Consider the following 26,683-nt stretch of genomic DNA (forward strand, 5'->3'; position numbering starts at 1 on the left):
CACTATAGTTGTTCATACAAAATGTAAAGGTAAGAAAAAGCAATATATACAGTGTTATCTTCATTTTAGATGAGATAAATGGATATAAGGATGACGCCTCATGGCATGTTTCTGCTTTCGTTTGCTACATGGACAATTTAAATTCAGCTTTTTAATTTACCGTATTTTCCGCACTATAAGGCGCACCGGGTTATAGGGCGCACCCCGAAAAAATAGTTTTTGGTCCTATTTTTGACATACATAAGACGCACCGGATTATAAGGCGCTACAATGGGAACGTGGACAAAACAGTCATATAGTTCAGTCCAACTTATTACCCCCTTAACATTCCCAAAGCTTGCAAAGACGCAAATACGTGTCGAGAACACGTGCGGATGCAGTCCGTAAGATGTCACTCAAATGCATCGTTCCATCATTCGGAAGGTTAAAGTCTTGGGATTCAAGAAATGCCAACCATTCCTTAGTTTCTATTTTCTTTTTCGCTCGCAACTTTACTGTGCATATGACAATAAACACTTGGAATTGAGTTTAATTTAAAAATAGACACTCCATTCCATCCATTATCTGCACCGCTTATCACAGAAACATCGAGTTCAGTCTGAAACAAGATACAGGGACAATATAAAACCCGGAATAGCTCACCGAAGTCGTGTGTTCATAATAATGTGCAGGCAATGTCCTCTTGTATCCGTGAGGGTAGTAAATCCAGGAGAATACAATATTTACAAATACAGAATAGAAAAAAAATGCTTTCTCTATGCCGTCAGCCACATGCTATACGCATTCATCTTTTTCGGCCAATTGCAGGCTTTGTTTAGCCGTTTAAGCCAATGGCAGCCTGTAAATGATAAAAAGGATCCGCCTCTTGACCTCCGAATAACTTTAGCCAATAGTGATCGATTCAACTGATGATTGTCACATCTTTTTCAGCCAATTGCAGGCTTTGTTTGCCGTTTAAGCCAATGGCAGGCTGTAAATGATAAAAAGGATCCGCCTCTTGACCTCCGAATAACTTTAGCCAATAGTGATGGATTCAAATGATGATTGACACATTGGTTAGCCAATGAAACGCCGGTAAATAAATCCCAGCATACACCGCGTACTACTTGGCGTTCGGGGGAAAATCTAGTCGGCGCCTGCAAGTTAGTTGGAAAACTTAATGTTGATCCATAAATAAGGCGCACTGTATTATAAGGCGCATGGTCAGCTTTTGAAAAAAAATAAAGGCTTTTAGGTGCGCCTTATAGTGCGGAAAATACGGTATTTGAAAGAGACATTCATTGTTATTATTTTTCAAGAATTCAAAATGTTCAAAATGTGTTCATTAAATGAATAAAATGTAATTTTCTCTGTAGCACGTGGATTTCATAAGAAACATGCTGCGGTAAAGTAGTAGAATTTTTTTTTTTTTTTTTTTCATTTTAGACGCGCGGCTCCCAGTGTTTTCTTTTCCGTGGTGTACAACACCAGGTGAAAAAAATAGTGCATGTGTGTGTCTTCTGTTCTTATCAAAAACCCAAATACCAAAATCAGTTCAAACACCCGTGACAGGATAAAAACAGTACTTGACATTTAGGAAAGGCTCTCTGGAAAAATGTTACATAGAGAAAAACAAACACCATCTCTAAATGAACAATTTGGCTGAAAAAAGGCCGAGCCGTAACAGAATCATTAAATTCAAGTAGGCGCGATGACATAACCACTGATTGAGTGCCCTTTTACACGCTGACATAAATGTTAAAATCAAGTCCATTAAAACTAATGTAGCTCATAGACGGCTACGTTACACCTCATCTCATGTTAAACAGAAAGCGGGAAATGAATGTCAAACAAACCAATTAACCACCGATGAAGTTTTCTGCCTTTTGGCAAAAAATGACATTTCGATGGCTGAGGTGCCTTGAGATACAATTGACCCGGTTCATTTGAGATACAAGCTCCGGCTCCGACTCAGAAATGACGTCAAAGTGGATTCGGTATAACTAACAAGGAATTGAACGGATGGTAAAAGAAATAAACCCAAAACGTATTTAATGGAGTTCCAACTTCCATCACTACCTACAGAACATATGGCACATTGTCAGATTAATTTGGGATATTAATCTCTGGCTGATATGAGAGTCAAGGAAGATGCGGATTTGATATTAACAGGAGGCCCCCAGTTACCGCGGGGAGAAAAACGGACCCACTCCTCTGAATGACTCCTCTTTCTCACCGTGGCCCGGTGACGCGATTCTTTTTATTAGAAGAAGTCAAGCAGTTGTAAAAACATACCATGATGAGTTTCCTGTACCCTTCAAAATAAAGACTGAAGTATGCGTGTTTTTAAACAGAATCCTATAAAAGAGTAGAAAAATAGAGAACAGAGAATAAAAAACAGTATGAAAGCTAGTATATTCCATCAGAGCCATTTGTAACGTGAGTAACTGAGAAAATTACAAATAACTAAATGTAATATACCTTACACACATCCAATGTTCATTTTACCTGTGAAAAGTGATGAGTCCCGGGGACTCGCATGGTCAAAAATCTATGGGTCCCCAAAATTTAGTGTTATCGAGGTTTAAATTGTAAATCGGTGACAAATATATAATAAAAATCTATATATCCATTCAGTTTTAATCATCAAATTATGAATTCAGTTCCTGCATCAAATTATTGTTGGTAATATACCGATTAAAGGGATAACCACAAACCTGTCTTTTTTTCATTTTCTCCTTTTATACTTCCTTTTTTTCTTAACTTCTTTATACAACATAATAATTCGTAATATAATGCATCAAAGCAAGTGAGCCGTTTGAGAGCCGGCTCTCTTGAATGAGTTGAGCCGAAAAAGCCGGTTCTCTAAAAAGAGACGGACTTTTCACCACAAAACTCGAGGTTGGCATGCAGACGAAAACTCGAACCGCGAGACCAAAACAACATCTGCCGGATCTGCCTGACGAAAAGTTTGGAGTGCGGTAAATCTTTGTTTAAAAAAAATGTAATCGGGTAATAATGACAATTTTGGGTCAAAAAAGTTGCGTCCCGGGGACGCACGTTGATTTAAGACTATGCGTCCCCAGCAAAAATGATGCGTCTATGACGCAGGGACGCGGGCAAACGAGAGCACTTCACATCTACAAACCCCAAACGGGTCACATTATATACCAGGAAATACTGTCGATGAAATTGGAAATGCATAGTGTGCCGTCTTGCAGTCAATAAGTCCATTGTTCCTTTCTAAAATACATGTTAGTGGTGAAACCAAATGCTATGATGGTAGTTTACGTTCTATGGAATAACATATTATGCTATTGCCCATCTCAGCTATCTTCAGGCAGTGGGCAGGGGACACCCTGAACCGGCAACCAGCCAGTCGAAAGGTACACAGAGACAGACAACTCACTCGCTCATTCCCACCTAGGGACAATTTGGACCGGCCTATTAACCTGAAATGCATGTTTTAGGGAATGTGGGAAGAAACCAATGTGCACGGAGAAAACCCACGCAAGCACAGGGAGAACATGCAAACTCCACACAGAAAGGTTTTATCCCATGACCTCAGAATTGTTCCACTGTACTACGGAATATATTGTAAACAAAAGAGCAGGGAGAAAGGAAACAGCAAGACAATAATACAAAAACAGTCAGCGGAGGCAGGTGAGGCACAGCCTCACTTGTCAAAATGGGACTATAAAATTAAACATATCTTCAATGATTATTGATAACATTATGGCTTAGTCGTAAGTCAAAATAAGGAACAAATACAGAAATTGGTTTTTAATTTGTTAGGAGAACAGGGGAGAGCCCAACCCTTATATCAGAAATATTGACCTGTTCTGAAAGTAGTCCCCCGAGCATCTGGTAACCCCCTGACAACCCCTGAACAGACCCCAAACAGGTTCTGAAAATAGCTCACCAGCGATTGTTTTAGTAAATTCAATTTATGCCTGGCATGATGTTTGAGTAGTAAACTTAACTGTATTAATTACGATATAATAACATCTTGACAAATTGCTATTTATGAAAAGTACATTAAAATGCTAGCTCTTTGCCCCAATCGGTAACAAGAAATAGGTCTTCTTGTCAAAGAGGTTAGTGACCCTTGCTATATGTCTTGTCCCCGTACAGACCTTTAAGTCAAGTCAAGTCAATACATGTTTATCTGTATAGCCCTGGTTGTTGAACTGTGCTTACGCACTGATCGCTCTGTGGCTAGGACCTTGACTCGGCCTCTTGGCTGAGAACAAGTGTCTCGGGCCGTGGCTTTGTAGTGAATTATGATTTGACCTATAATGGGTAATTGATAACGAATATAGAACAATAACCCTTAAAAAAATCCCCCCCCCCCCCTTAATCACAAAGAGTCTCAAAGGGCTGCACAGATCAAAGACTATTGCAAACTACAGACCATTATGACACCATCCCCTCATCTAAAACCTACATGAGGGCAAATAATACACATATTATCAACATAAGATACAGGTTATTCATAAAGTAGAAGTGTGTTTTAAGGCATTTTTGAATGGTTTTCTCACCTGAGCATGGCATTATTCCCATCACTTCGTGTGCAGCGGATTTGCCGTGTCTGGTATCCCACCTCCAGCTCCCAGGACATGGGATACTTGCGATGGTGCAGATGGTCATGATGACGATAGTGCGAGGCGTGTCTTTGTAACACCACGGTATTGTTTTCCTTAGTATGCCTGAAATTGACAGTGGTCCGACCGTTCAAAAGGGCGTCTTTCTGATGAGGGAGTCTACACTCGCTCCAGGATCCTACTTTAAGGCTATACCGGTACTCGTCCTCCCCAGAGGGGCAGGTAACAGTCCTGGAACAAGTTCTGGTTTCCGTCAAATTTGGGCAGCTAGTGCCGCCGTACATCGGCGTGGTCAGGACATGCCTAGTCCGATGGCGGAGGCCAACACCGCACGTCCTACTGCAACCGGACCACGAGGTGAAGTCAGAAACGACACAATCCTGCGGGCATGGGATAAGACAAGCCTGTTCCACAGGGGGTCTCTGGGAAAAGAAGTCACATATCCTCGAATTGACGGCGGTGCGGTTAAAGGTGCGCACACAGTGCACTTTGCGTCTCTGGATTCCGTGTTGTGCAGTAACGCACTCTGTGGTCCGCAGTTTGAGTTCGTTGGAAAAAAAAGGGACGAGCACGCAGCCTTCCCAGGCGGACAACTCCCACTCGAAGAGGTCCTGGTGCCAATCGCACACTTTGAAGCACTGCCGCCGACTGTCGGGTTTGTCCACGTGGTTGCAGTGAGAGTAGTGGGTCGTCCAGCCCTCGGTGTGGACGCACCATACCGTCCTGGTCTGAACTCCGCCGGCGCTGCAGTTCTCGGCCATGCAATGACCCCACTGGCCTAGAGAAGAGCAGAGACACCAAAAGAGGACCACGGTTTTGTTAAAAAATCGAAAGTCTAAACAGGGTGACTCAAGTTCTTGTTATCTGCCAGTTTGCAATCAAATACAATTCGGGGGCAATCACTTAACCTCCATGATTGCTTTATTCATGAACACTGTGAACAAAGAAAGAACGGCACCAAAAGCAATCAAGCTTGTGGAAAATCAATGTATAGAAATCAAGTGCACGTATCTCATCGGGAGGGATGAATTCACTCGGTAGTTCAATTCCAAACTGGTAATTTAATTGTGGCCTGGTGAGTCATAACTAGAAGGTTTCGTGACCGACTGAATTCTGGTGAATCATACTTGACATCCTTTCGGCCGCTTTTAGAGGGAAACCTTTTAAATTGAGATATGTTCAATTAAATTCCCCCCACAAACACAATCAATTTAATTGATGAATATCTTACACACTAACCATTAGAAAATAACTTTGCAAAAAAAAAAAACTCTCTAGTGAACAGTTCTGAGTTGTTATAGTGTTGTAAAAGTAATGGCCAGATGGCAATTATCGACAAAATGTATATAAAGATAAAAAACAGTAACTAGAACCCGTAAAAAGCTTTAAATCCCTAGTTTGGGGCCAAACCCTTGCTTTTTAAACCCAAGCTGAGAACATAGAACCATAGAAGCTTGTTAAAACCCTAGTTTAGGACTGAAACCCTGCCCTGAAACCCTGAAAGTACCTTACAACTCTATCCTAGCACCGAAACCTTTAATGGAAACACTATCAGGAAACCATAGAAACACTTAAAAACCTCGTTGGGGCCTAAACCCTTGCTTGAAACCTTAGTTGGAAACGTCGAAGCTCATAGTTCAGGGCCGAAACCATAGCTTGAAACCCCAGCTGAAAACCCTGCAAGCACTTTAAAACGAATACGAGCTCGGGATATTAGATGGAAATCCCAACTAGTTCCCGTAAAAAGCTTTAAAACCCTAGTTTGGAGCCAAACCATTGCTTGAAACCCCAACTGAAAACCCTGCTAGCACTTTAAAACTCCATTATGGGTCTGGGTCCTTAGTACAAACCCTTATCTGAAAATCCTGCAAGCGCTTTAAAACTCTAGCACGGGTCCGGGACCATAGTTGGAAACAGCAACTAGAACCTGTAAAAAGCTCTAAAACCCTACTTTGAGGTCAAACCCTTGCTTTTAAACCCAAGCTGAGAACCATAGAAACTTGTTAAAACCCTAGTTTAGGACTGAAACCCTGCCTTGAAACCCTGAAAGTACTTTAAAACTAATATGAGCCCGGGATATTAGTTGGAAACCCTAACTAGTTCCCGTAACAAGCTTTAAAACCCTAGTTTGGAGCCAAACCCTTGCTTGAAACCCCAACTGAAAACCCTGCAACCACTTTAAAACTCCATTATGGGTGTGGGTCCTTAGTACAAACCCCTACCTGAAAACCCTGCAAGCGCTTTGAAACCCTAGCACCCGTAAAAAGCTTTAAAACCCTAGTTTGGGGCCTAAACCCTTACTTGGAACCCCGGATAAGAACCTGGAAAGCGCTTTAAAATTCTAGTATGGGTCTGGGACCTCAGGTGGAAACCCTAGCTGATATCCCTGCAAGGGCTTTCAAATTTTAGTGTGGGTCAGGGACCTAAGTTGGAAACCCTAGCTAAAAACCCTGCAAGCGCTTTAAAACTCCATTATGGATCTGGGTCCTTAGTACAAACCCCTAGCTGAAAACCCTGGAAGCGCTTTAAGACTCTAGCACGGGTTTGGGACCTTAGTTAGAAACCCTAACTAGAACTCGTAAAAAGCTTTAAAACCCAAGTTTGAGGTCAAGCCCTTGCTTTTAAACCAAAGCTGAGAATCATAGAAGCTTGTTAAAACCCTAGTTTAGGACTTAAACCCTGCCTTGAAACCCTGAAACTACTTTACAACTCTATTATAGCACCAAAACCTTTAATGGAAACACTATCAGGAAACCATAGAAACCATAGAAACACTTAAAAGCTAAAAACCCTGCAAGCGCTTTGAAACTCCATCATGGGTCTGGGTCTTTAGTACTAACCCATAGTTGAAAACCCTGCAAACTCTAGCACGGGTCGGGGACCTTAGTTGGAAACAGCAACTAGAACCTGTAAAAAGCTGTAAAACCCTACTTTGAGGTCAAACCCTTGCTTTTAAACCCAAGCTGAGAACCATGGAAGCTTGTTAAAACCCTAGTTTGGGACTGAAACCCTGTCTTGAAACCCTGAAAGTACTTTACAACTCTATCATAGCACCAAAACCTTTAATGGAAAAACTATCAGGAAACCATAAAAAACACTTAAAAACCTCGTTGGGGCCTAAACCCTTGCTTGAAACCTTAGTTGGAAACATCGAAGCTCATTAAAACCCTAGTTCAGGGCCGAAACCTTAGCTTGAAACCCTAGCTGAAAACCCTGCAAGCACTTTAAAACTAATACGAGCCTGGGATATTAGTTGGAAACCCTAACTAGTTCCTGTAAAAATCTTTAAAACCCTAGTTTGGAGCCAAACCCTTGCTTGAAACCCCAACTGAAAACCCTGCTAGCACTTTAAAACTCCATTATGGGTCTGGGTCCTTAGTACAAACCCTTATCTGAAAACCCTGTAAGTGCTTTAAAACTCTAGCACCCGTAAAAAGCTTTAAAACCCTACTTTGAGGTCAAACCCTTGCTTTAAAACCCAAGCTAAGAACCATAGAAGCTTGTTAAAACCCTAGTTTAGGACTGAAACCCTGCCTTGAAACCCTGAAAGTACTTTACAACTCTATTATAGCACCGAAACCTTTAATGGAAACACTAACTGGAAACCATAGAAACACTTAAAAATCCTCAATAGGGCCTAAACCCTTGCTTGAAGCCTTAGTTGGAAACGTCGAAGCTCATTAAAACCCTAGTTCAGGGCCGAAACCTTAGCTTGAAACCCCAGCTGAAAACCCTGTAAGCACTTTAAAACAAATACGAGCTCGGGATATTAGTTGGAAACCCTAACTAGTTCCCATAAAAAGCTTTAAAACCCTAGTTTGGAGCCAAACCCTTGCTTGAAACCCCAACTGAAAACCCTGCTAGCACTTTAAAACTCCATTATGGGTCTGGGTCCTTAGTACAAACCCTTATCTGAAAACCCTGTAAGCGCTTTAAAACTCCAGCACCCGTAAAAAGCTTTAAAACCCTACTTTGAGGTCAAACCCTTGCTTTAAAACCCAAGGTGAGAACCATAGAAGCTTGTTAAAACCCTAGTTTAGGACTGAAACCTGGCCTTGAAACCCTGAAAGTACTTTACAACTCTATTATATCACCGAAACCTTTAATGGAAACACTAACTGGAAAAAAAATCCTTGTTGGGGCCTAAACCCTTGCTTGAAACCTTAGTTAGAAACGTCGAAGCACATTAAAACCCTAGTTTGGAGCTGAAACACTTGTTGAAACCCTGACTAGAACTTCTCAATAAAACCCTAGAAGTACTAAAGAACCCTAGTTTGGGGCTGAAACCCCAGCTAGAAAAGTCCTTTAAGAAAACATTCGAGGATTCTCTGTCAGTCGCCGGTGATGTGTCCGAACATTTTAATCAATGGCGGCATAAATACGTGTTTATTATTTATTTATTCTAGCGGAAAAAAAAAAAAAAAAAAAAAGAAATCATGATTGGACACGATTTCTGCCCGGCGCTATGTTGATGTTGAAACACAATAGTATTTGACGGCGAAATAATAGCAATCTTCTGAAACAACCGTGTTGATTGATGTTGACAAACGACCATTCTTGGCTCCGGATAATTTGAAGTACTCAGTTATTTATAAGAAAGAATATTTTGGAGTGAGAAAATATGGAAGAATCGGTATGACAAGGAAATGACGGACACAGAACGGTTTAATGTTCTTAACTGGTAAGTAGGAATTGGTCCTGGTGTACAATACATCATGTAAGGTAGAGTTTCAAGTAAGCTAAAGGGGCAAAACAAAGCCTGTAATTGGCCGAAAAAGATAAACGTGAATATCAAGTTTGGTTATCTACGGCATAGAGAAAACATGTTTTACCATTCTGTATTTGTGAATATTTTACTCTCCTGGATTTACTACACTCACGGATAGAAGAGGACCATGGTTGCACATTATTATTGAACGCAACGACTTCGGTGAGCTACTCCGGCTATATATTTTCCCTGTATCTTGTTTCATGTTTTTGTGATGGGTCTTTTTTTAAATTCAACTCAATTCCAAGTGTTTATTGTCATATGCACAGTCAGGTTGCGAGCGAAAAAGAACATAGAAACTAAGGAATGGTTGGCATTTCTATGACACGTATTTGCTTCTTTGCAAGCTTTCGGAATGTTAAGGGGGTAATCAGTTTGACTGAACTATCATACAGTTTTGTCGACGTTCCCATTGTAGCGCCTTATAATCCGGTGCGCCTTATGCAGGGAAGATATAGGACCAACAACTAATTTTTGGGGGTGCGCCCTATAACCCGGTGCGCCTTATAGTGCGGAAAATAGGGTATATGAGGTGATATTGATTAAAGATTGAATTCAACCCTCTTTGTTTTTCATTGATATGAAGGTGTGATACATTGTATGCAACAATTTTGGACATATAACTCCAGGGTAAACATGTACTAAAGCGAGACATTGCTGAATGAAGCGCAAGAGAGAAACGAGCTGCAGGTTGAAATATGTCCAGTTGATGTTGGCAAAGCCAGGTGCCTCTCACAAAGACGCTGAACTTGTATTTTTTACTCTCTTGTTCACTCCCTCTGTCTCTATTTTTCTCTTTCTTTGTTCCCCTATCTCTTTGTCCCTCTCTGTGTCTTTTTACCTTTTTGTTGTATCTGTTTTTTTTCCTTTTCTCTCCTTCTATTTCTCTCTCTATTTCTCTCTCTATTTCTCTCTCTCTCTATTTCTCTCTCTATTTCTCTCTCTCTCTCTATTTCTCTCTCTCTCTCTATTTCTCTCTCTATTTCTCTCTCTCTCTCTCTATATTTCTCTCTATCTCTCTCTCTCTCTCTATATTTCTCTCTATTTCTCTCTCTCTCTCTCTCTCTCTCTCTCTCTCACCTCTTTTCTCCCACCTCTTTTCTCCCACCTCTTTTCTCCCACCTCTTTTCTCCCACCTCTTTTCTCCCACCTCTTTTCTCCCAACTCTTTTTCTGTCTATGTCTCTCTTTTTCTCTCTGTCTTTTAACCTCTTTTGCTCTAACTTCCTTTTTTCCTTTTCTCTCCTTCCTCTTTCTCTCTTCATACCCTTTGCGCTTACTTTTCTCTTTTCTCTCCTTCTGTCTTTCTATTTCTTTTCGGATTTCTTTCTTCCTCTCCCTTTCTTTCCCCCTCTCTCACGACTTTTTATCTTTTGTTTATCACACTCTCCCTCTCTTTTTTCTTTCTTTGTCCCGCCCTCTCTCCTTTTCCCTCCCTCTTTGCCTTATTTATTTCTCTCTCTCTTTTTCTTTCTCTTTGATCCACTAGTCCGGCCCCCGACAGAATGTTTGTTCTATGGTGTGGCCCCCACGAGTTAAAATGAGTTTGACACCCCTGAGCTAATGGATGGATGGATGAATGAAGATGTTCCTAAACTAATATCATGTTGTATTTTGAAATATTTTTGTTTTTGTTTTTGTTTTATTTATTTTAAAGAAAGGATTTATTTCAGGGACAATCACCAGGAGGGCATTTCTTTGAAACTACTGTTTTCTGCTTAAGGGAACTCCATTTTGAATTGCTGAATTATTATACAGTTCAATGAAGCATTTGATTGAGTTTGTTATTCTTAACTTAGAATTCAGTTTACTTTTCGACCAAATACATGTTTAACAACATTTCAAGACTTAATGTAATTTATCGAGGTTTAGGATCTGTATTAATCCAGTGGGGACTTTTTCTTTGTTTCTGTTCGTATTACCGTATTTTCTGCACTATAGGGCGCACCGGGTTATAGGGCGCACCCCCAAAAAATAGTTTTTGGTCCTATTTTTGACATACATAAGGCGCACCGGATTATAAGGCGCTACAATGGGAACGTCGACAAAACAGTTGGATGGTTCAGTCCAACTGATTACCCCCTTAACATTCCCAAAGCTTGCAAAGAAGCAAATACGTGTCGTAGACACGTGCGGATGCGGTGTCCGTACGATGTCACTCAAATGCATCGTTCCAAATATCATCCGGAAGGTTAAAGTCTTGGGATTCAAGAAATGCCAACCATTCCTTAGTTTCTATTTTCTTTTTCGCTCGCAACTTTACTGTGCATATGACAATAAACACTTGGAATTGAGTTGAATTCACTCAATTTATCACAGCAACATCAAGATCGTTCTGAAACAAGATACCGGGAAAATATAAAGCCGCATAACTCACCTAAGTTCTCACGTTCAATAATGATACGCAATCATGGTCTTCTTACAACCGTGAGTAAAGTCAATCCAGGAGAGTAAATTATTTGCAAATACAGACTAATGAAACATGTTTCTTTATGGCGTAGTTTAGCAAGCTCATCTTTTTCGGCAAATTGCAGGGTTTGTTTTGGCCCTCTAGCCAATCCGAGGCCCCGAATAACTTTAGCCAATAGCGATCGATTCAAATGATGATTGACACATTGGTTAGCCAATGAAACGTCGGTATCTAAATCCCAGCATACACCGCAGACTACTCCACGTTCGGGGGAAAATCGAGTCGGCGGCAGTTGCGTAAGTTGCGAGACCTTGCGAATTTAATATTGAGCCATATATAAGGCGCACTGTATTATAAGGCGCGTGGTCAGCTTTTGAAAAAAAATAAGACTTTTAGGTGCGCCTTATAGTGCGGAAAATACGGTAGTTTTTTTTCATAAATGTGTCAATTTTGAGTTTATTACAACCTTGAATCCCGATAACTGAAGGAAAATATTCAGCATATCAACCAATCAATCGATGAAATGTATGACTCATTCGGCAAAAGGAGAATAACTGATTGCCAGGAAAATGAAACAAAAAATGTAAATATATATATATATATATATATAATTGTGAAGACAAATAAGCTGCAGGCTAGGGTACCTTTAGATGCAACTATAGTCAGTGTCTTCTCATCTCATCTCATTAGCCGTACCGCTTATCCTCATTAGGGTCACGGGGGGGCTGGAGCCCATCCCAGCCATCTCCGGGCAGTGGGCAGGGGACACCCTGAACTGGTTGCCAGCCAGTCGCAGGGGACACAGGGACAGACAGCTCATTCGCTCATTCACACCTAGGGACAATTTAGACCGGCCAATTCACCTGAAATGCATGTTTTTGGAACGTGGGAGGAAACCGGAGTGCCCGGAGGAAACCCACAGCTGGCACGGGGAGAACATACAAACTCCGCACAGGAAGTCTGGAGCTGGATTTGAACCCACGACAGGTTCCCGAGACATGAACTGTGCTGCACAAGCGCTAACCACTGCTCCGCCGTACTGCCCTCAGTGTCTTCTATTTATTTTATTATTTGAATATTTTAATTTACTGTAGGCAGTTGGCTTCCACCTAGACAAGGTACTTTGGCAGTAATACACTACTTTTTGGTGTTAGTATCCTGGGGGGGGAGTGAAGAAAATACGTATTTGAACACCTTGCTATTTCTCCCACTTGGAATTCATGGAGGGGTCTGAAATTTCCATCGTAGGTGCATGTCCATTGTGAGAGGGATAAACTAAAAAGAAAAATCCTGAAATCACAATCCATGATTTTTTTAAACGATTTATTTGTGTAATATAGCAGGAAATAAGTATTTGAACAACCGAGAAAATGGATGTTAATGTTTTGTACAGTAGTTAAAGTCTTACTGATTGTGTCTTTATAAAGGTAACAACCACAAACAAGTGCATCTGATTCAGGATGATACATGGAGTGCAGGTGCACTTGTAATGGGCGGACAAACAGGTCTTTTAGGGTCAGAATTTGGGATGATACACGGGTGTTCAAATACTTATTTGTAGCTGTATTACATAAATAAATTGTAAAAAAAAAAAAATCATGCAATAGGAGTTCTGGATTTTTTTTTTAGTTTATCTCTCTAGCAGTGGACATGCATTTATGATGAAAATTTCAGACCCCTCCATGATTTGTGGGTGGGAGAAATCGCAAAAGAGCAGGGTATTCAAATACTTATTTTCTTCACTTTATACATGTATACACACATATATATACACACACACACACATATATATATATATATATATATATATATATATATATATATACACATATATACATACACATATATACATACACATATATATATATGGCAGTGCAGTGGTTAGCGCGTGTGTGGCACAGTTCATGTCATAGGAACCTCCTGCGTGGGTTCAAATCCAGCTCCAGACTTCCTGTGCGGAGTTTGTATGTTCTCCCCGTGCTTGCTGGGTTTCCTCCGGGCACTCCGGTTTCCTCCCACATTCCAAAAACATGCATTTCAGGTGAATTGGCCGGTCCAAATTGTCCATAGGTGTGAATGAGCGAGCCAGTTGTCTGTCCCTGTGTGCCCTGCGATTGGCTGGCAACCAGTTCATGGTGTCCCCTGCCCACTGCCCGATGATTGCTGGGATGGGCTCCAGCACCCCCGCGACCCTACTAAGGATAAGCGGTGCAGCTAATGAGATGAGAGATGATATGTATATATATATATATATATAAACTCATGCATTGTGATTTCTGGATTTTTCTTTTTAGTTTATCTCTCTCGCAGTGGACATGCATTTATGCTGAAAATTTCAGACCCCTTTGTGATTTCTAGGTGGGAGAAATAGCAAAAGAGCAGGGTGTTCAAATACTTATTTCCTTCACTCTGTATATATACAGATTTTTATTTTATTTTTATTTTTTTCGCAATGATTTTATTTAAAAATAGGCTAGACCAGGCGTTATTCAAGACGACTTCGAATGCCAGCAAAGCACATGTTCAAGTGGTCCGCTGATGGCGTTCCAGACTTTCATTATACTCACTTTGAGACGCTGCCAGGATGGGTACGCTTGATTTATGGAAGTGTGATTAGGCTTGAATTCGCTGCCAGGAGAACCGGCGAACACCGGCATTAGCCGGCTTAAGCCCCGAATAATCTCCCGCTCGATCGGTCGGCATCAGCACCAGTTCCGCCTCTAAGGAATGAAGAAGTTCGTCCGACTGCACTTAGGAGTCCGGCTTCCACATTTTGGCTTTCTAAGCATGGAGGCGTTGTGGGCTGCCTGCCGTCCCCTCGGCACTGTACATCTTTTATTCTATTAATGTCCTTGAAATAGGATTGCTGCCAGGGTTGGGTAGGGTTACTTTAACTGGATTACTTTCAATGACTTTTGGATTACTCCAATACCAAATATGCTAATGAAAGACAAAAGAAACTAAATATGAACACAATTACTACATTTTGTGCAGGCTTGGGGAGTAACTGAATACATGGAACGGGCAAAAAATGATGTCGGCAAGCTGTTTGGATTTATTTTCATTTTGTTTCTGTCGCATTTTATGTTAGTTTTGCCAGAGATCAAAGAGATCAAAGCCAGAAGAGAAAGCTTACCACGTGTTGTGAGTCATCATTTTATTCATATTTAGTTAATTTTGTCTTTTATTAGCATATTTGGGCAGCACGGCGGAGCAGTGGTTAGCGCTCGTGCGGCACAGTTCATGTCATGGGAACCTGTCGTGGGTTCAAATCCAGCTCCAGACTTCCTGTGCGGCGTTTGTATGTTCTCCCCGTGCTTGCGTGGGTTTCCTCCGGGCACTCCGGTTTCCTCCCACGTTCCAAAAACATGCATTTCAGGTGAATTGGCCGGTCCAAATTGTCCCTAGGTGTGAATGAGCGAGCGAGTTGTCTGTCCCTGTGTGCCCTGCGATTGGCTGGCAACCAGTTCAAGGTGTCCCCTGCCCACTGCCCGGAGATGGCTTGGATGGGCTCCAGCCCCCCCGCGACCCTAATGAGGATAAGCGGTACGGCTAATGAGATGAGATTAGCATATTTGGTATTGGAGTAATCCAAAAGTCATTGAAAGTAATCAAGTATAAGTAACCCTGCCCAACCCTGCACTTTACACCGAGAAAGAACGGTGACCAGATGATAAAGGTGCTGTATCTAAGTTAGATCAGGAGGCTTCTCCTGCTACTGATAAATATGGGAAGCAGAACTAAATGTCTCATGTGGGGGAGCAACAGGGTTGGGTTGGGTTACTTTAACTTGATTACTTTCAATTACTTAAGGATTACTCCAATACCAAATATGCTAATAAAAGACAAAAGAAAGTAAATATGAATCAAATTACTAAATTTTGTGCAGGCTTGGGGAGTAACTGAATACATGGAACGGGCAAAAAATGATGTCGGCAAGCTGTTTGGATTTATTTTCATTTTGTTTCTGTCGCATTTTATGTTCGTTTTGCCAGAGATCAAAGAGATCAAAGCCAGGAGAGAAAGCTTACCACGTGTTGTGAGTCATCACTTTACCCTACCCAACCCTGATTATATACGAATAACCTATATCTTATGTTTATACCATGTGTATTATTTGCCCTCATGTAGGTTTTAGATCAGGGGCTGGTGTCATAATAGTCTGTAGTTTGCAATAGTCTTTGATCTGAGCAGCCCTTTGAGACTCTTTGTGATTAAGGCAGGGGTGTCAAACATGCAGCCCGGGGCCAGATCAGGCCCGCTAAGGGATTGAATCTGGCCCGCGAGACAACGCTCAGAGAAGCGCAAGAAAAAACGAGCTGCAGGTTGAAATATGTCCACTTGATGTTGCTGAAGCCGGGTGCCTCTCACAAAGACGGTGAAATTGTATTTTTTTTTCTCTCTCTCTCTCTCTATCTCATGCTTTTTTCCCCTCCCTTTTTTTCTCTTTTGCTGTCTCTCTCTTTCACTTTTTGTGTCTCTCTTTTTCTCTTTCTTTGTTTGTCTTTTTGTCTCTCTCTGTCTTTTTACCTTATTTTGCTCTCTTTTCCAGTTTTCCTTCTCTCTCTCTTGTCTCTCTTTCTCTCTCTCTTGGTTTCCCATTCTCTCCTTCTCCCATTCTCTCTATCTCTCCTTCTTTTTATCTCCTTCTCTATTTCTATTTCTCTTTGGATATCTTTCTTTCACTCTCTTTCCCCCTCTCTCACTATTTGCCTTTATCTTTTTTTTTCTCACGTTTCATGTTCTCTATCTCTTTTTTTTCTCTCTTTCTCTCTCTCTCTCCCATAATCTTTCTTTGTCCCACAATCTTTTTCTTTCCTTCGCTTTGTCTTATTCCTTTCTCTCTTTCTTTCTCTTTAATCTACTAGTCCAGCCCCCGAGAGAATGTTTGCTCTATCCTGTGGCCCCGGAGGTAAATTGAGTTTGACACCCCTGAATTAAGGGCTATACAATTAGACATGACTTGACTCGACTCAATGCAGGTATGTCAAACATGCAACCCCGAGAGAAGCACACGAGAAAAACGAGATGCCGTTTTAAGTATGCCCTCTTGGTATTACCAAAGCCAGGCGGCACTCACAAAACATTTGGAGTTGTATTTCTTTCTCTTGCTCTCTTTCTTTTTTCTTCCTTTATCTTTCTCTCTTTTACACTTTCTTGCGCTCAATTGTACACGTTCATGTTAGCGTAATCTTTCCTACGGGAGATTACGATAACGCGAACGTACGATTAGCCTGCGTTACATTTATGTTTATGTTATTTGTGTCTTAAAGGTAAACAAAGGTAAACATTCAGGGTGTTGGAACGGATTAAAACGCTTTACATTATTTGTAGGGCAGCACGGTGGCGCAGTGGTTAGCGCATGTGCGGCACAGTTCATGTCTTGGGAACCTCCTGCGTGGGTTCAAATCCAGCTCCAGACTTCCTGTGCGGAGTTTGTATGTTCTCCCCGTGCTTGCGTGGGTTTCCTCCGGGCACTCCGGTTTCCTCCCACATTCCAAAAACATGCATTTCAGGTGAATTGGTCGGTCCAAATTGTCCCGAGGTGTGAATGAGCGAGCGAGTTGTCTGTCCCCGTGTGCCCTGCGATTGGCTGGCAACCAGTTCAGGGTGTCCCCTGCCCACTGCCCGATGATTGCTGGGATGGGCTCCAGCACCCCCGCGACCCTACTGAGGATAAGCGGTGTAGCAAATGAGATGAGATGAGACATTATTTGGAATGGGAAAAATGATTTTGGTGTTCGAACAAATCGCTTTTCTGGAACGGATTTTGGTCGAGAACCGAGGTTCCACTCGACTTCTGCAGGTGTGCATCTCAAGGACCAGTAAAAGGCCAATGGCATCCGTATATTACAAAAAAAAAAACAGAAATCAAAAAGACCACAAAGTTTGAGTGAGACCGTTTTGTCTTCCCCCCAGAAGGCCTCACTTGAAGTCAGACAAAAGATAACCGTAACAAGCTACTCAAAAGCTACTGTGCCTCGGGATCTCAGATGGATACAAATTGGGAGCAAACAAGAGCAATGCAGTATCTCATCAAAGGCAGCAGGCAGGTCTCAGTCCAGAAGAAAAAAAAAAAAAAAAAGAACAGAGCACAAGTGGAATCACTTTCCTCCCTGGTCCATTTAATTACATTTGTTAAAAGTCTCTGGTCCCTTTAATTGCATTCGGTAAAAGCTGCACTGGGCAAATTCAGAAGGAATTTACTGGACATGTGGGTGCAGCATTGTTCACCCGTGAATTGTTGAAAAACAATTCGAGTCCAATTGAGTGTTTGTAAAGTCATTTATCATTCGATATGATAAATGACTTTACAGCTATCTACGGGCAGTGGGCAGGGGACACCCTGAACTGGTTGCCAGCCAGTCGCAGGGCACACAGGGACAGACAATTCGCTCGCTCATTCACACCTAGGGACAATTTGAACCGACCAATTAACCTGACATGCAATGTGGGAGAAAACCAGAGAGCCTGGAGGAAACCCACACAAGCCTGGGGAGAACATGCAAACTCCACACGGGAGGTTCGATCTCATGACCTTCAAACTGTGTCGTACACGCGCTAACCACTGCGCCGCCGTGGTGCCCTGTATGTAATCAAAATCCTCAAAAAAAAACTCACAAAAATAAAACTTTCAGAAACACCGAATATAAACCAAACCTCAGAAACAAAGATACAACCGCAAAAAGGTGATGGGATTGATGGTAGAAAGTGGATTTTGGAAAATGAAAATGACACCACCACAGGTGTTGTCCAAAAGGTCCTTATGAAGAGTCAGGCTAATTAGGGACACTTATGGGGTGATTGGACACAATTACAAACCGATTAGGCGCTCTCTGGTGGACGAAAGTGGGCCAGACATTAGAGTAGAAATTAGAGTAGCTGATAGTTCCTTCTTAATGTTTTTTGGTTTGCGCCAAGCTACAACAGTAGCAATTATGCCGTTCAATCAAAACAGGTTGAAGAAGCTTAGTTTATGTAAAAAGGGAATAAGCACAGCCAGTACCAACAGCCCTTATGATTATTAACCAGTAATGTTAGCATTACTATTGGCTAATGCTAACTGCTGTGACATTAGATAGACAGGCAGACAGACGTCTCAATAGATAGACAGACAGACAGACAGACGTCTCGATAGACAGACAGACAGACAGACGTCTCGATAGATAGACAGACAGACAGACGTCTCGATAGATAGACAGACAGACAGACATCTCGATAGATAGACAGACAGACAGACGTCTCGATAGATAGATGTCTAGATAGACAGACAGACAGATGTCTAGATAGAAAGATAGATAGACAGAAAGACAGATGTCTAGATAGATAGATATATAGATAGACAGACAGACAGATGTCTAGATAGACAAACAGACAGATGTCTAGATAGACAGACAGATGTCTAGATAGATAGATACAGACAGACAGATTTCCAGACAGACAGACAGATGTCCAGACAGACAGACAGACACAGACAGACAGATGTCTAGATAGACAGACAGACAGATGTCTAGATAGACCGACAGACAGATGTCTAAATAGATGTCTAGATAGATAGATGGACAGATGTCTAGATAGATAGATGGACAGATGTCTAGATAGATAGATTGACAGATGTCCTGACAGACAGATACAGACAGATGTCCAGACAGACAGATGTCCAGACAGATGTCCAGACAGACAGATGTCCAGACAGATATCCAGACAGACAGATGTCCAGACAGATATCCAGACAGACAGATGTCCAGACAGATATCCAGACAGACAGATGTCCAGACAGATGTCCAGACAGACAGATACAGACAGATGTCCAGACAGACAGACAGACAGACAGACACAGACAGACAGATGTCTAGATAGACAGACAGACAGATGTCTAGATAGACAGACAGACAGATGTCTAGATAGACAGACAGACAGATGTCTAAATAGATGTCTAGATAGATAGATAGACAGATGTCTAGATAGATAGATAGACAGATGTCCTGACAGACAGATACAGACAGATGTCCAGACAGACAGATGTCCAGACAGATATCCAGACAGATGCCCAGACAGACAGATACAGACAGATGTCCAGACAGACATATACTTTATTACTTTATTCATCCCATTAGTGTTAATAGCATCCACTTCCTCCACTACATAATCACATTATAAAAAAATGTTTTGGTGTTGTGATTCCATATTTTCAAAATTTTCAAAAAAAACAAAGAAAATAAGACATTTCCCAGGGAACAATTTGAGAGCGCAGAGCAATAAATCCTCTCTAATTATTGCACCAATGTAGCTGAAAGCTCATATATCCTCCCACTGAAGTACTATCGAACATTTTCATTTGTTTTATATATTTTTACCTTCCCGATTTGTGCGATGACCTAAATTGGCTATTTCTAAAAAGGAAAGCAGAACATTGTCAATAGAAGCTACTCATTGACCCCCTTGCAAAATTTACGTCCTACTCATGACAGCCCCTGATGTTGTTTATCTCGGGGAAACATTAGTTTACCGAAGCAGTGATTAATAACAGCGGGCCGACAAATAATTCTCGGGATTAAAAATGGGAAGCAGACCTTATGGAGCAGCTGAACGTAATTTTTCCTTCGCCGTCACTGCCTCCCTCTTCATTTGACTGGGTGACAGCTTTCCCAGCATCCGTCTTCTACTTCCCACTTTATGTTAACTTGGAAAGTTTATGGTGTGCACCACAACACTTTTAATTAAATGCTACCTGCCCCATGATCCACATTATGAATGGGCATCCCCTGCGCCACTCTTCTGTCGATTTGCAATTTGTGAGCGTCTTTAGCTAGAACGTTCCCGCATGCACTTGTCAATCATTTGTAAGTAGACCCAGTTTAACTTGTTCACAGGGTTGGGTAAAGTTACTTTAACTGGATTAATTTCAATTACTTTTGGATTACTCCAATACCAAATATGCTAATAAAAGACAAAAGAAACTATCTCATCTCATTAGCTACACCGCTTATCCTCAGTAGGGTCGCGGGGGTGCTGGAGCCCATCCCAGCAATCATCAGGCAGTGGGCAGGGGACACCCTGAACTGGTTGCCAGCCAATCACAGGGCACACGGGGACAGACAACTCACTCGCTCATTAACACCTAGGGACAATTTGGACCGGCCAATTCACCTGAAATGCATGTTTTTGGAATGTGGGAGGAAACCGGAGTGCCCGGAGGAAACCCAAGCAAGCACGGGGAGAACATACAAACTCCGCACAGGAAGTCCGGTAGCTGGATTTGAACCCACACAAGAGGTTCCCAAGACCTTAGAACTGTGCCGCACACGCGCCAACCACTGCGCCGCCGTGCTGCCCCTTCTAGATAACTTATACATTAAAAAAAAAAATGATGGAATCCCATCGTCATCGTCTGGTCAGAAGGCATGACATTTTGTGCACGTCTGCAAGAATCGTCATGGTGATTTAGATCATGTGATCACGTCATCAGAGAGATCGGTCGCTGAAAAGTTCCTGCAATGCATTCATTGTTCATGCATCAATTCAGTGTTTTAACAATAAGAGGTTATTTTAAGGGCAGCACGGTGGCGCAGTGGTCAGGTCATGAGATCGAGTCTCCTGTGTGGAGTTTGCATGTTCTCCCTGTGCTTGCATGGGTTTCCTCCCACATTCCAAAAACATGCATGCCAGGTTAAATGGCTGGTCCAAATTGTCTCTAGGTGTGAATGAGCGAGTGACTTGTCTGTCTCTGTGTGCCCTGCGACTGGCTGGCAACCAGTTCAGGGTCTCCCCTGCCCACTGCCTGAAGACAGCTGGGATGGGCTCCAGCACCCCCGTGACCCTACTGAGGATAGGCGGTGCAGATTTTGCATGTATGGATGGGTTATTTTAAGTCCCCCGTGTCTTTATGAAAAGATTGTTTAGATATTGGAGGTATCACACATGCAAAAAAAGCAACAAAGTCAAAGTTCTCAACAAAATTAATCCTTTCACAAAAAGCTGGGGGGTTTTCAGTGTTCTCAACTTTCTTTAGCAATGTTCAACTGTGTTCAACAATGGTAAAAGCCGAAAACATGTTTGTATCTAAAGACAGATAAGTGTTCAATAAGTGTGTTTTTATATGTGCTATCCAGGATAACTCAAACTACAGATGCACTTGCCAGACTTAAACCCATTTGGAGGGACTAGAACCTAGCAGTGAAACTAAAGATAAGACTCAAGCAAGCGCTGGTTATTTCCATTTTCCTCTACGCTTGCAAGACATGGACATTCAAAATAAAACTGGAAAATAGAATCCAGGCCATGGAGATGCGATGCTACAGGAAACTATAGGCATCAGCGTGACAAACTAAATGGTACACAACACCATCAGAGGGCCTATTGGACCCTACGAAGACCTGTTGTCAACTGTATGCAGACTGAAAGTTCAGTGGTATGGTCATGTCACAAGATCTTCAGGACTGGCCAAGATAATTCTCCAGGACACAGTCCAAGGGGGCAAGAGGAGAGGAAGACCCAAACAGAACTGGGTTGACAATATTAAGGAATGGACTGGTTCCAACTTTGCCAAGAACAGGCCAGGGACCATCAAAAGTGGAGAAAGCTGTCCAGAGTTGCCTCCTCATTGATGCCTCGGCGACCTACGGGTTAAGGGATCTGTGAACGGTGAACTGTGCACCTATGTCTATCTAGCTACAAAACTACATTTTCTTTAGGCTCTCAAAATCGAGTCAAAACGGCAAAAAATGGTTGGAACCGGCACTCCCAATTTGAAAAAATAAACATCGGACATTGAATGAGATAAGTTCTAGCAGAGGGAACAATATTTGTTTATAAAAAGTGTTGACTTTCTTCTCCATACTTGCTTTAAAAAGCCATTCTATGCAAAGTATGCTTTAGTTTGCCTTGGCACCAGTCTCAAGTGGACAAATCGAATGCGAAATCAACATTCCAGCACAATGAATTCCGTACCCTCAGGCTGCTTTTCTATATTCTCATGGACCCGTTGGGCTTTTGTGGAGACTCAGCATTCATCCCAAGAACATCACGGCCAGATCCGCATGAATGCCCCACGACAACTGCGAAGCCCACTGCGAGACAAAGCGAGAAGTATGGCATAATGCTGACCAATCCCGTCCCCGGTTAAGCTAATCTCAGACAATAGTGCTGTAAATCAAGCGTCACAATTATTATCATACTATTAACCAACATTTGAAGATACAGATCGTACCTGTCGCGCTTCAGGGCTCCATGCCCTTACAAACGGTCGTATTTTCCCTTACAAAATACGAAATAATCTTACACCATATTTTTTTTCAAACGTGTTTATTTATGTAGTTTAACATGTTATATTGTACATGTGTTTTGTTATAGCATATATATTGTTAATTAACATGTTGTTGTGAGATACTGAGTTGCTCGACATGAATTGGACCGAAAAAGCCGGTTCTCTAAAAACAGACGGACTTCCTTTCACTACTTCAAACCACTCGATTCGTTTGCAACGAAAAAAACTATACCGAGATAGAGGCTTCCGCGGCGAACTCGTTTGACTTGATTGATTTGCCGTTTCGTGATAGTCGGTGTATACCGGATGGCACCCATCTCATCTCATTAGCTGCACCGCTTATCCTCAGTAGGGTCGCAGGGGTGCTGGAGCCCATCCCAGCAATCATCGGGCAGTGGGCAGGGGACACCCAGAACTGGTTGCAAGCCAATCGCAGGGCACACAGGGACAGACAACTCGCTCGCTTCATTCACACCTAGGGACAATTTGGACCGGCCAATCCACCTGAAATGCATGTCTTTGGAATGTGGGAGGAAACCGGAGTGCCCGGAGGAAACCCATGCAAGCACGGGGAGAACATACAAACTCCGCACAGTAAGTCGGGCAGCTGGATTTGAACCGACAAATTTGTGTTTTTCCGTACAAATTTTCTCGTACGTCATACACGTCTTAAAATGCGTAATAAACGTACTTTGTACGGCAAAACCGTACTGGTAGACAGGTATGTACAGATTAAGATTTATTTTACCGCCTATTGACACTGGGTAACTGAAACAGACACTTTGCTAGTCTGCTGAGTGTCGCTTTAAGTTTAAATATTTCTGTGTATATAACCCTCATGATTAGGAGTTTTTCGGAAAAAAACAAATACCCGATTTTAGCAAACCTGCATTGGGTCCCTCTTGGGTCCCAGCTGGTATAAAATTTTACAGCGAGGCTTTTAACGAAGACAAGAAAGTTTGATCACATGACCCTGATTTTCACTAATCTGCATTGGCTCCCTATTAGCTTAAGATGTGATTTTAAGGTTCTTTTGTCATCATACAAAATCCTACATGGACTTTCACCCCTATATTTTTCAGATTTAATTCCCCCCTATTTTCCGGTCCGGAGCCTTCGCTCTGAAAATGCTGGTTTACTAGTGATCCCAAGAGCCAAGAAGAAATCCGCAGGTCCAGGAGAGTTCTGCATTTGGGTCCCGGTGGAACACTCTGCCCTCTGAAATTCGATTTGCTACCTCAGTGTTTAAATCTAGGCTTAAAACACACTTACTTCCCATAGCTTATGAATGACTTATATTTCATGTTGACAATATCCGTGTATTGTTTGTTATTACAACATCTGTTGCAGCCTGGTCATCCTGGAAAGGGGATAACCTCATATGCGGTCCTTCTTCAAGGTTTCTTCATTTGCCTCATGTTGAGGTTTTTGAGTTTTTCTTTGCCCTCATGTAGTTTTTGGATCAGGGGATGGTGTAATAATAGTCTGTAGTTTGCAATAATGTGTGGTCTTCGCAGCCCTTATCATTAAGGGCTATACAAGTACAAGTAAAGAAATGTAAAATATTTATTAACACATCTATATTGCATGTAGAGCAATATATATTGAATATAGATTTGCATATGCATCTGTATGTGTAGCTTAGGAGCATTCTAAGCATCCCTACATTGTAAATCAATGTCACTGCCATTTGGAACTTGACACCGAAACCAATTCACTGGGAAATACGACCAACTTTACAAGCGGTACTGACAAAAATGTCCTCTAATCGCATGGCCTTAAGTACAACAGATCTAGATCAAACAAGAAGATTCCAATCATGCATATTCCTTGGAACATGCTGCTGTAAGGCAAACTTCATATTTAAAACATATGTTCCTGGAACATATTTGAATTTCTCACGGCTTAAGGCAAATAGCTTCAAAGTACTCTTGTAACTCCAACTCAACAAAGCACCAATGGTTAATTATTGGGAACGAACCTTAAGTCAATTAGCCATAATGAAGTCAGTGGCGTTAGCAACTAGCCAGGACAGGAGCGTAAACGTTGACAGCATCCGGTGGGCCGCTTTCTAATTAGATCGGGAATTTTTGTCACAAGCCAGAAACGGAGAAAGGACCTAATAGTGGTAATTTTACTCAGTTTTATTGAAAAAGAGAGCAGTGTTTGCTCCCACGATCCGATGATCGTCGGACATGGGTAGCTGATGGCAGGAACGAGGAAATGGCACTTCCATGTCGGGCAAGGGAGGAAACAGGGCAAAACATCTTGATGTCTGAGACGGAAGAGCAGGGCAGAAACGGGTCCAGAAACAGGTCGGCAACAGGTAACAGGCAGGAGGAAACAGGGCAGGAGATTGTCGGAGGGTACGGAGCTTGCCTAGCAAAAGCGTAGGTTCGCAGGACGGTCTGATAGCTTCCTCTTGGAAGCCGGGGGTTTAAAAAGAGTCAATGAAGCAATCAGTAATCATGACAATTTTAATGCAGAAATCCTACAAAACTCAAGACGATTGCCAAGGTCCGACTCATTTCTGAAGATCAGGAGGACACTGTGCACCGACAAAAAACACCGACCAGGTGATGAAGGTGCTCTTTTTCCGTAAGATCAGGAGGTTTCTCCTGCTACTGGTAAACCAGTAATATCCGTTTCATGTAGCAAACCCCTACCTGAACCTGCCTAAGATTTACCGCACTCGAAACTTTTCGTCAGGCAGATCCGCCATTGTTGCTTTGGTCTCGCGCCGATCTCGGCAAACGAGATCTCGTTGCTTCGAGATAACGTCATTGTTTTGGCGGTTGTCGAGTGAAAGAGAAGTATGCCTCCGTAAAAACAGTTGGTATGAGGTGCAAATCAACAAAAAATTGGTCATTTCTTCAGTGTCGGTAATAAGTCGAAACATAATACAGAAAGTGGTAACAACGGCAATAATTGCGGCACGAAAAAACGACAGAGAAATTCTTCAGAAGACCGCAAAGGCAAGGAAAACACGTGTTTTGAAGCGAACGATTCGACGAAAGATAAACAAAAAAACACTCCTGGCAAGAAAAGGACTTTTCTGCCAAAATGGACTCAATTATATTCCTGGTTACACTATGAGGAGGATGATAATAGAGGCTACATGTTCTGTGATGCATGCACCCAGCGTGACAAAAAAACTGGATTGCATAAATCATTTCGCAATACGAACTTTCAGAAAAGCACATTGGGATCGGCACAACGACAATGAAAACCACAAATTAGCTATGGAAATTCCGTTGCTGCAATTGGACCTTGAGAAGGCGTTACAACTGTGGCGGGACAGCAAACCACGAAGAATATATGAACTGAAAAACCTGAAGTGATTAAAACTGCATGAATATATAGACTAATATTTCAGCAATATTATGTATAATGTACAATATTTTTGTGAACTGAAAAATCTGAAGTCATAACTGCTTTGTGTTACCAATTAGGTGTGACGATTAAAACTGAATGAATTTATAGATTTATATTATATATTTGTCACCGATTTACAATTTCAACCTCAATTACACTACATTTTGGGGACCCTTAAATCTCTGGTGGGACCCATAGATTTTTGAGGTAAAATGAACACTGCTAAGACACACCATAGGAAGTAGAGCCACAATGGCCAAGCTGGTTAAGTGATCCGTGAAC

At 41.9% G+C, this 26,683-nt stretch overlaps 1 protein-coding gene across 1 annotated transcript in view; it reads right to left on the reverse strand.

Moving 5' to 3' along the window:
- Window positions 1-26,683, reverse strand: part of thsd7ba (thrombospondin, type I, domain containing 7Ba) — a 484,701-nt gene that overhangs the window by 269,569 nt on the left and 188,449 nt on the right. The window contains exon 4 of the mRNA XM_088352325.1: window positions 4,521-5,361. Coding sequence (XP_088208451.1) covers window positions 4,521-5,361 — 841 coding nt within the window. The remainder of the gene's footprint in view (window positions 1-4,520; window positions 5,362-26,683) is intronic.

Source organism: Urocampus carinirostris, chromosome 14 (assembly GCF_059441175.1).
Source record: "Urocampus carinirostris isolate Australia breed hairy pipefish chromosome 14, RoL_Ucar_1.0, whole genome shotgun sequence".
Classification (NCBI taxonomy): Eukaryota; Metazoa; Chordata; class Actinopteri; order Syngnathiformes; family Syngnathidae; genus Urocampus; species Urocampus carinirostris.